Here is an 11,048-nt window from a genome sequence, read left to right on the forward strand (position 1 = left end):
CAAAAAAAAAAAAAGGCAAGCTCCTCTGTGGATTTAGGGAAAGCGTCGCTGAGAAGTTTCTTGAACTGATTTTTAAACAGCAGAGTGCAGTCGGAGTCAACGTTAGATACGCGCCGCGCCGCGTTCTCCCAAGAGGTCGGGTCCTTTAACCCTATTTTACTGATGGGACGACCTAGGTTCAGAGACGGTGAAGGGCCTATTCCGACTCACACAGTTGGGTATCCTAATTGAAACTGGAGCCTGGGCCTCAAGCCCCAAAGGGACACTGACGAACAACCCTCAGGCTCTTCTAGTCGCAGGCCGAGGGGGCGAGGCTGAACCGACTCCGCCTCCGGGGGAAAGGGGCTTTACTCCGCCTGGAGGGGAGAAGTCGCCTGGTCCCATCTCCGGAAGTGGGAAAAGAGAGGGGTCGCTCCGCGACGCGCGATGACGTTTCTTAACGTCACTTCCTCGCGCCGCCGTAAACGTCAGTGTGGGGCGCATTTAGTGGCGGTGTGGTTTACTCTTCAAGTTCGGTCTTGTCTCCGTTTTGCGAGCCATGGAGAGTGACTTTTACCTGCGTTACTACGTGGGGCACAAGGGCAAATTCGGCCACGAATTCCTGGAATTTGAGTTCCGGCCCGACGGTGAGAGAAGCCTCCCGGCTCCCCGGGAGCCAGGGCTAGGCCTGGGGGCGGGCGAGTGGAGAGGCCGGGGATCCGGAATGTAAGAACTAGAGGAAGGGACCGATGGCTGTGAGGCGCCGATTTGGAAGGAACGATCCTTGGCCGCCCCGCTGATTCTTTCTGTGCGTGTGCCGGGGCTTCTGTTTAGTGACGATTTTGACCATATTGCTTTATTCAACAAACCTTTCTTGAGCTCCTACCTGTGCTAGTCTCACTTACACAATCTGGGGTGTAGGAGTGAACGATAAACAGGCTTTCTTTCTCGTGGAGCTTGTATTCTTGTGCTGGGAGATCGTAAACAAAAAATATCCCAGATAGTGATGAGTGATCAGAAAATAAAATGATGGAACAATTGCTGATGGGCCGCTTTTAGGAAGGGTAGCCATTGAAGAACTCGCTGAAGAGCCGATGTTTGAGCTGAGCTCTGATTGACAAAGAAGGAGCCAGCTCGGGAAAAGAACATTCTAGGCAGAGATGAGCTAGGCATGTTTCAGGTGGCCATTGTGGCTGAAGAGTAGTGAACTCTGGGGAGAATAGTAGGAGATGATGTCAATTAGGTAGGCAGGGGCCACACTATATAGTCTTGGTGAGTTTGGATTTTTTTTTTCTAAGTACAACAGGAAGCAGTTGGAAAGTTTTAAGCAGAGGTGTAATCTATTCTTGAGAAAGTATTGTAATTATTAGGTGCAGAATGGGCAAGAATGAAAACTACTTAATAGGAGATGGTTACAATTGTTAAGAGAAAAAGGATGTTGGTTGGAACTAGAGTGATAGTAAAAGTAGAGAAGGATTTACGATATGGTTGGAGGCAGAACCAATAGGACTTTGCCAATTGATACTATTTGGTGAGGGACCAATATGGTGAAGGAAAAGGAATGAAAGATGACAGAAAACTTCCACTAAATGGAGGCACAAAGGTGAACTTCTTGTAGTTCAGTTGCTAAGTCGTGTCCCGACTCTTTGGGACCCCACGAATGAACTGACAAGCCCAAATTGTGGAGAAAGTTTTGTTAACAATGACAAGACAGCATAAGGTGTTGTAGAAAGAAACAGAAAAGACTCTGGGAGCGGAAGGAAGGCACCTAACCTAGCCTTCGAGTCAAAGAAGGCTTCCTGCATAAGATGACCTGGGTGGAGAGTATGAGTCTTTAGTAATGTGTAGGAGTTGGTTAGATGGGTCAAGAACAACATTTTGGACAGCATTAACAGCAAAGAGGCTGAAAACCCAAAAGGTGCGTGGGATGTTTCAGGCAGAAACCAAAACAGTTAGTTGACCCTGGAACAACACAGGTTTGAATGGCATGTGTCCATTTATACACAGAATTTTTTTAGTAATACTAATAAATACTGTGGTACTACCTGATCCACAGTTGGTTGAATTGAGGATGGAGAACTGTTGATACTGAGAAGCCACAGATGCAGAAGGCTGGCTGACTCTTAAGTTATACTCAGATTTTTGACTGTGTAGAGGGTGGGTGCCCCTAACCCCTACGTCGTTTAAGGGTGAACCGTATTTTGATTAACTCCAGCTCTATGTGAGAGTCCTGTTGTAGAAGTGAGGCTGGAAATGGGTTCGGCTTAGCAGGAAGCCACATTGAGGATTTTGGACTTTATCAAGAAGGTAGTGGGGAGCCGTTGTCAGTATTAAAATGTCAATATTAGAGTGACCCAATTGGATCCATCTGTTACTGTTTCACTCTGTCCACTCTATGGAGAATGAACTGAATGGAGAGAGACTTGAGGCAGAGACACAGTGCAGTAAGGCATCAGTTATTTTGACTCTTTTTAGTGTGCCTTCTATAGGGAAAAAATTATCTCCATTTCCTTTTATCTTCTTCATATCCACCATATATACCCAAATAGGCCTGTTTGATGAACAGCGTCACAGAGGGCCTTATATACCAAAAATGCTCAATAATAAAACCACAGCTTTTCTATCATATTTAGAAAAGGAATAGATCAGTGTTTCAGTCATATGTTAATATATGTAAAAACCATTTTATAGTTTTCAGAAACTTTCACAATTCTTTTGAGCCTCTGAAGGCCCTGTGTGCAGGTAGGTTATCAATCACTATTTTCAGCTGAGGACATTAATCTGCCAGATATGATTTGCCAGTCACAAAAGAGTCTGTTCTTTTATCACACCTGAACTGCCTTTTGCAAGAATTGTAATTCATTGTCAGCTGTATTTTTGGCTAGAAGGTTATTTAACGGTGTTCACTGGGGAAAAAAATACATAACTTAAAGTTTGAGAATTGTTTTATTCAGTGGAAACACTGGGGACTTAAGCCTGGGAGATAGGTTGTCAGATAGCTTTGAGGAATTATTCCAAAGAGGTGAGGGATGAGCCAGGATATATAGGAGGTTTTAGAGGGAAAAAAAACTGAAAAAACAAACTAAGGAAAAACAGGTAGAACATCTAAAGGTTACTGTTAATCAAATACTAGACATCTAAAGTTAATGAAGTTATCATTTTTCTTTGTATGGGAAGATGCTAGGCTCATTGAAATCATTCCTTTGTATCCTGTTTTCAACATCTTGAATCCCCTCAGAGTGCACCCATAGGGAGGGGCTGGGGGTGGTGTGGCTGCAGTGGCTGATGGGTTAATGGCTGCAACATGCTTTGTTTACTGATAAGGCAGGTGACATTTTTTTGTCCGCCAAAACCTAAAGTGAAAAACAGAAAAGACTAGTATTGTTGAAACACCAGAGGTGTGACTACTAAAACTATTAGACACTTTGAAGGGAAAGTTAGGATACATTTTAAGCAATAGCTGATAGTCTTGGTAGGCTAATGACGCTTTCTTTATGTTTTTATTATATATTGAATTTGTTTTTTGTCCCTCACAGGGAAATTGAGATATGCCAACAACAGCAATTACAAAAATGATGTCATGATCAGAAAAGAGGTAATGAATCTTCTGAGGGCCTTTCATTCACTACCATTTAGCCTTGTGTCCTGTCTTTATTCTTTCTGGGAGTAATATTGAAAGATAAAGAATAGGAAAGTATAATTGCGTCTGTAGACGGCTTCTAAAGTTTTTCTCAAATCTTTTAGTTTATTTTTTCTTTAACAGTGATGAGTCGATAACTGGTAATCATTTGAAGTCTTGCAAATCTTGGTTTTGAACCTTGACTCTTTTACTAACCATGTGACCTTGGGAAAATTGCCTGGTTGAGCTTGGTAAGTCTCAGTTGCTTCATCTGAAAAAACAGAAAACATACCCACCACTAACTTAGTGTTTGATATATTCCTTGGTTGTTGTTGTTCAGTTGCTAAGTTATATCTGACTTTGCAACCTCATGGACTGCAGCACACCAGGCCTCCCTGTCCTTCAGTATCTCTCAGAGTTTGCTCAAACTCATGTCCATTTAGTTGGTGTTGCCTTGTAACTATCTCATCCTCTGTTGCCCACTTCTCCTCCTGCCCTCAATCTTTCCCAGCATCAGAATCTTTTCCATTGAGTTGGCTCTTCACATCAGGTGGCCAAAGTATTGGAACTTCAGCTATAGGATCAGTCTTGCCAATAAATATTCAGGACTGATTTCCTTTATGATTGACTGGTTTGATCTCCTTGCTATCCAAGGGACTCAAGTCTCCAACACCCAGTTCAAAAGCATCAATTCTTTGGCGCTCAGCCTTCTTTATAGTTCAGGTCTCTCATCCATATATAACTACTGAAAAAATATGTAGCTTTGTCTATACGGACCTTTGTCAGCAAAGTGATCTCTGCTTTTTAATATGCTGTCTAGGCTGGAGGAGAAGGGGACAACGGATGGCATCACCGACTCAATGGACATAAGTTTGGGTAGACATAAGTTTGGGAGCTGGTGATGGACAGGGAGGCCTGGCATGCTGCAGTCCATGGGGTTGCAAAGAGTCGGACACGACTGAGCGACTGAACTGAACTAGGTTTGTCATAGCTTTTCTTCCAGGGAGCAAGTGTCTTTTAACTTCATGGCTGCAGTCACTGTCTGTAGTGATTTTGGAGTCCAAGAAAATAAAGTCTGTTACTGTTTCTATTTGTTCCCCATCTGTTTGCCATGAAGTGATGGGACCGGATGCCATGATCTTAGTGTTTTGAATGTTGAGTTTTAAGCCAGCTTTTTCACTCTCCTCTTTCACCTTCATCAAGAGGCTCTTTAGTTCCTCTTCACTTTCTATTAGAGTGGTATCATCTTCATTCCCTGGTACCTAGCACTCAATAGAGCTCTTTTAATTTTCATTTGAGTAGGCAAAAGGGAGTGTGGGAAAGCACTTAACATCATTGAGTGCATGTTAGATTCTAGTCATGACACTAGGTATTATATCTGAAGTCCTGTTTTAACCCCTATTGTAAGCCTCTATGATGGGTGGTGTTACATATCCTTTACAGATCAGACAGTGAAGACCCAGATATTAATTATGGGGCTTGTTCAAAGTTACTCTTCCTAGTAAGAGACTGAGCAGGAATTTAGACCTCTGCCTGCCGTTGTCAAGTCTGTGCTCCATTTTGGTGTGATTTCTAGCACACCATTGAACTTCATCAAAGCCATTCTTTTCTTTTAACTGCTTTGTCACATTTGAAAATGTTTTAATAGTATATTTTCATACTGTAATATTTAATTAGCGATCAGTATTATGCTAACCCATACATGTCAGCATCCTCACTTTTTGTTTTAATGTGTAGTAATATGTAAAATGTAAAAATGTGTCTGCTCTTCAGAAGCATGTCACTTAGTTTAAAATAACCTGAGTTATTCACAGATCTTTCTTTGGGGCTCAGGTGTGCAGGTAGGCAAGGAGTAGGTCCATATGAACAGGATGTACCAAGAAACAAAAACAACTAGATGTGGGATTGAGGTGTGGTCATTGGACACTTCTGACCCTGCCATCCTGTTAGCATGCTGAAGTCAAGCTGGAATGTCTTCACATTTACAGAGGTGCCAGAAATAAATTCTCATTAGTCTTTTTTTTTTTTTAATCTTTCATCACTATCTGAGTCAGAATGCTGCTTAGAGATACAATTTAAATTCTGTTTTTTTAACTTGCTTTCAGGCTTATGTACATAAAAGTGTGATGGAGGAACTGAAGAGAATAATTGATGACAGTGAAATTACCAAAGAGGATGATGCATTGTGGCCTCCTCCTGACCGAGTGGGCCGGCAGGTGAGTGTTTTAGCAACTACCCACAATGCAGAAATCTTACAAATAAGATAAGGCTTCCTGCTCTGCATATGACACTGAATGTACTCAGTATGTTTGTGTGTTCTGGAGCCCTGCACCGAGCAGGTTACCAGCACCTTGGTCTAAGGCAGCACTAAGCCCACATGGGGGACCAGGGACAGCAGGTGGAGCTGCTGACCACCGGGAGCCTAGCCCTGAATTTCTTCTTCGGTCCACCCCCTGGTTCTCCAGAGTATTTGCTACCCATGTTTCTTCCTGAGTAACCACTACGGACAAAACATTGTGAAGATACCAAGAATAATAAAACATAGTCATGTCAACAAAGTAATGGAAAGTCATGCCAGCAACTAAGTCTGTTTAAATTTCTGGCTTAGATATTTATTCTGAAAAAACTGTGGTAATTACAAAATAAAAGCCACTGTCATATTTGACTGAATTAATAGGAAAGATTCTTCTTTCTACTTTAATGCTACCTTCCAGCTTCTAATTGATGTCGTTGTCTCTTCTTTTGTCCTGTACAGCCCATTTTTTCTTTCCTGAAGTGACAGTTATCTTTTAAAATGTAAATTTGTTTATATATTCCACTGATTTTAAAGTCTGGCTTCCCACCGCATTTAAAATAAAATCCGAACTCCCAGCTTACCTTCTACCGTTTTCACCGTCTCTCACTGGGTTTAAATCTCATTGGTCTTATTTCTGTTATTCAGATTCACCTAGGTGGTTCTTAGTTTAGAACCTTTGCATCTGCTACATATTGCCTGGAACATTCTATTTGAGACTGTCTTTATTATTGAGGTCTTCAAATGTCACTTCTTCAGTGATGTCTTAAGAGCCTATCTAATCTAAAATGCCTTTTCTTATCACTTAAATGAGATCTGGTTTTTGTCTTCATAGCATTTATCATTGTCTGAAATTGTCTTGTTTGGTTTTCCTTATGCATGATGATGAATATTCTAAAGCATCTAAAAATAATGAACTTGATCTACATACAAAAACTTTGTTGAAAACAAACAAAAACCAAAATAAATTAACAAACCAACTAGAATCACATAGATACAAAAAACAGAATAGTGGTCATTAGAGGGAAGGGGCTGGGTGTGCAAAACTTGTAAAGGGAATCAACTGTATGGTGACAGAAACTTAAATTTTTGGTGGTTAGCACAGTATAAGTATATACAGAAGTAGAAATAGAATATTGTACTTATGTTACAAACCAATTTTAACTCAATATGGAGATTCCCTGGTGATCAGTGGTTAGGACTTGGCATTTTCACTACCAAGATCCCACAAGCCATGCCCTGTGGCCAAAAACAAAAAACTGCAGTGTAACTCAATGTGCTAAATCACTCAGTCGTGTCCTATTCTTTGTGACCCCATGGACTGTAGCCACCAGGCTCCTCTGTCCATGGGATTCTTCAAGCAAGAATACTGGAGTTGGTTGGCATGTCCTCCTCCAGGGGATCTTCCCAGCCCAGGGACTGAACCCCCATCTCTTAGGCCTCCTGCATTGTCAAGTGGATTCTTTACCACTAGCACCACTTGGGAAGCCTCATGTAACTCAATAAAAACAAATTTTAAAAAAACAACAAAAAACACCTTGTTGAGCAAAAATATACATGTAGTATGATCATTTATGTAAAATTTTAAAGACATACTATCTAATCTAAAACCATGAATGGAAAGAATACATTCCAACTTCTGGGCATGCAGGAAGAATAGAGTGGGAGGTGGGTCTAAACTGTAATATTTCTTGAAAAAGAAATCTGACACAAATACAACAAAATATTAACATTTCAAGTCTGAGTGTTAAGAAGTAGAACTCAGGGGACTTCCCTTGTGGTCCAGTGGCTAACACTCCATACTCCCAATTCAGGGGACCCCGGGTTCGGTCTCTGCTCAGGGAACTAGATCCCACATGCCTCAACTAAACATCCTGCATGAAGACCAGCGCAGCCAAATAATTAAATAAATATTTTTTAAAAAGAAAAGAAGTAGAACTCAATAGGTTATAAGTTCCACAAGGGCAGAAATCTTTGGTTTTGCTGATCTATCCCATAGACCCCCCCTCCTATTCCCTGCCCAATAGATTTTTTTTTTTTTTTTAAGATTGTGGTACTTGTTCCCTTCTTTAGAAATTCAGGCCTAAGGACATACAACTAGTAAGTGAGAAAGCTGGGATTAACTCAAGGTCTGGAATTCCTTTCCTTGTCCCATGTTGCCCCTAAGAATTAAATTCTTGGTATTTGTAAAACAGATTTATACATGTTACTCCACATTGTTAACAATGAAAACTCCTTTATGGAACACAATGTAAATTGTTCCAAATTGGAGCCTCACAGACACAACTTCTAAGAGTATAAGCTACTCAAGGACTAAACCAGTATTTATGTCATACCATTTATCTCTTTGTTTCTAGTACTCAGTACAGTTTAGGGCTCAGGTTGGTCTTGGTAATGTGGCCATCTGCATTAGAGTTCATGTGATTTGGAAGATGATGAACGCTTCTCCTGTGTGACTGATGAAAAACCAATTCAGGTTGATATTTCTTTCAATGTTTCTAGGAGCTTGAAATTGTCATTGGAGACGAACACATTTCTTTCACAACATCAAAAATTGGTTCCCTTATTGATGTCAATCAATCCAAGTAAGTACACATGATCCTTACATCCAGATATGTCTGTTTTTGAGCACGCTGATATGAAACCCATAATCAAATTGATACTGTTATGGTAAGATAATAATCTGGTGCAAATCTAAGACTTTGCCAGCTTTGTCCCCCTCAATAGAGAGACTCCAAATTATTTTCGAGGGCTAGCTCCTTTTGCTTTTGGTATTTTAGTCAATCGTCAGTAAGCGCTTCTCAGTGATACACCCACAGAGTAATGCCATAGGAGCAGCCAAAGTGGTTAAGAATCTGGCCAAAACACAAAAAAACAACTGCTGGAGATAACCTATGGAATCAGTGAGTCTGGATACCTTCCTCAGTGTTGGTTATTCAGATTGCACATCTTGAAGCCTGACTTCAGTGAAACTTAAAAGCATTTAGACTATAAATTTAAAAGTTCATCTTTGTCAGGGTAAATTATTGAGACATGAATCTGTATGCCACAAAGAATCGTTAGAATTTGGCAGCCTCTTTGGCTCTTGTGCTTTGAGGATTTGGGATTAGATATAGTTCACTTTTAGTACATGGTGGGCATAGTTGTCTTCCTATGAACAGTCTCCTTGTTCTTACCCAGTTACGCTGTAGTAAGGTTGAGTGAGTCTCTTGGTCCTGCTTAGTACTACCTCTTAAAAAGGAAGTTTTCCTAAGTCTGAAAGTAATACGTGCTTACTGTAAAAAATATAGGAAATACAGAAGTGTAGAAAGGTGAAAATCACACATAAAATTATCAGTTAGATAACCATTAATCTTAAAATACTTCTGTCTTTTTCCTGTGCTTTAAAAAATACAGTCTTTTAAAGCACAAAAAATGAATTGAGATCAACAGTCTGTTACTGTAATCATGATTTTTTTCTACTTAATATGAGCATTTCCTTCTTAAAAAAACCTTAACATTTTAAATTACTTCTTAATATTCCATTTTAATGTATATAGACTTTTTCTTCTTTTTGGACATTTGGTTGTTTTCAAAGTTTTCATTCTGTAAATACCTCTTATGAGGAATATCCTGGTACATAAATAATCTGGGTTATTAAATGGTATTTTTTGCTGAGTGTTTTCAGCTTTTTAAACATTTTTTTCCTCTTGCATTACAGGGATCCAGAAGGCTTACGAGTATTTTATTATCTTGTCCAGGACCTGAAGTGTTTGGTCTTTAGTCTTATTGGATTACACTTCAAGATTAAGCCAATCTAGATGGAACATTGGTGTGGACACAAGGGGTGGGGTGGGAGTGCTGCTTTTAATTACCATTATCTAGACATTTTTGTGTATATCAGGGCAATATTTTTTTTATAAACTATAAATGATTGTCTTTAATAAATACATAACAAAATGCAATTTTTTTTATTTTATAAAGACCTGAACATGTGAACTCGTCTCAAATTACTTTTTAACACTAGCTTCTTATGTGAAGTATTGCCAAAAATCTAATCAACTCTGTACATATAACTACCGGTTTATAGGAAGTAAAAGATTAGAGAAACATGCTAAAAAATAACAGTGGAAATCCAATCAATTACCAGAGGAAACTCCAGGGTAAGTGATCTGATTTCAAAAAAAAAAATAAGCTGCAAACATAAATGGAGATGGAGTGGGAATGTTAAAGGAGATTTGAGAGACATAATCACATAATACAATGTTTGAATCCTGTTTGCATCATGATTCAGGAAATGTAGAATTGCCATCAGTAAGAAAATTTAAACACTGGATATTTGGTATTAATGAAGTATTAATTTTTTAGGGAGTAAAATGGTATGGTTGATATTTTGGTCTTTTTTTTTTCATCTAGTTTTACTGAGGTATAATTGAGGTTGGAGGGTTTTTTGGTTTTTTTATTTTTATTTTTGGCTGTGCTAGTCTTTGTTGCTGCTCGGGCTTTTCTCTAGTTGTAGAGAGCAGGAGCTACTCTTGTATTGCTTGGGCTTCTCACTGTGGTGGTTTTTCTTGTGGAGAACGAACTCTAGGGCACAGGCTTAGTACTTGTGGCACATGGGCTCAGTAGTTGTGATTCCTGGGCTCTAAAGCACAGGCTCAATAGTTATGGTGCATGGGCTTAGTTGCTCTGCAGCATGTTGGAGCCTCAGACCAGGGTTCAAACCCATGTCTCCTGCGTTGGCAGGTGGATTCTTTACCACTGAGGCACCAGGGAAGCCGGGGTTGGAGTTTTTAAAATCACCTTTATAGATACATCTGAAACTATTTCACTATGGGGAAGAATACTTGGTTTAATACATTATAAGGGATAAAGTGGCTAGTCTCAGAAAAACTTTCCAATAATTCATTTTAAAGTCAGAATTCCAACAGCCATTTAAGAAGCGACCTAGTTGGTATAGATAGCATGGGGATTTGTTCAGCAGGTAGATCTGCAGGAAATTTTTCTTGCTGCTAGGTTGCATGGCTTCCTTAGGCAAACCGCTGACTGAATGGATAGTGGGCACGGTCTTGCTAAATCTCATTTGACTGAGGGGAAGTGATAAAGCTAAGATCAACATCCCTCAAGAGCGGCCAACTTGGGACAGGTCCCAAATACTCCTGGGCAAGTGTTTCCCCA

The 11,048-nt window shown here is 39.9% G+C and overlaps 1 protein-coding gene across 1 annotated transcript; it reads left to right on the forward strand.

The window, feature by feature from the left end:
* Nucleotides 1-469: 469 nt before the first annotated feature.
* On the forward strand, nucleotides 470-9,835 carry MAGOH (mago homolog, exon junction complex subunit). Its single transcript, XM_081485260.1, has 5 exons — nucleotides 470-626; nucleotides 3,516-3,574; nucleotides 5,704-5,814; nucleotides 8,394-8,476; nucleotides 9,592-9,835. The coding sequence occupies exons 1-5, from the start codon at nucleotides 539-541 to the stop codon at nucleotides 9,689-9,691; spliced, it is 441 nt and encodes a 146-aa protein (XP_081341386.1). The 5' UTR covers nucleotides 470-538; the 3' UTR covers nucleotides 9,692-9,835.
* Nucleotides 9,836-11,048: the final 1,213 nt, after the last annotated feature.

The sequence above is a fragment of the Giraffa tippelskirchi genome, chromosome 5, assembly GCF_054371585.1.
Source record: "Giraffa tippelskirchi isolate mGirTip1 chromosome 5, T2T-mGirTip1v1.2.pri, whole genome shotgun sequence".
NCBI classification, from domain to species: domain Eukaryota; kingdom Metazoa; phylum Chordata; class Mammalia; order Artiodactyla; family Giraffidae; genus Giraffa; species Giraffa tippelskirchi.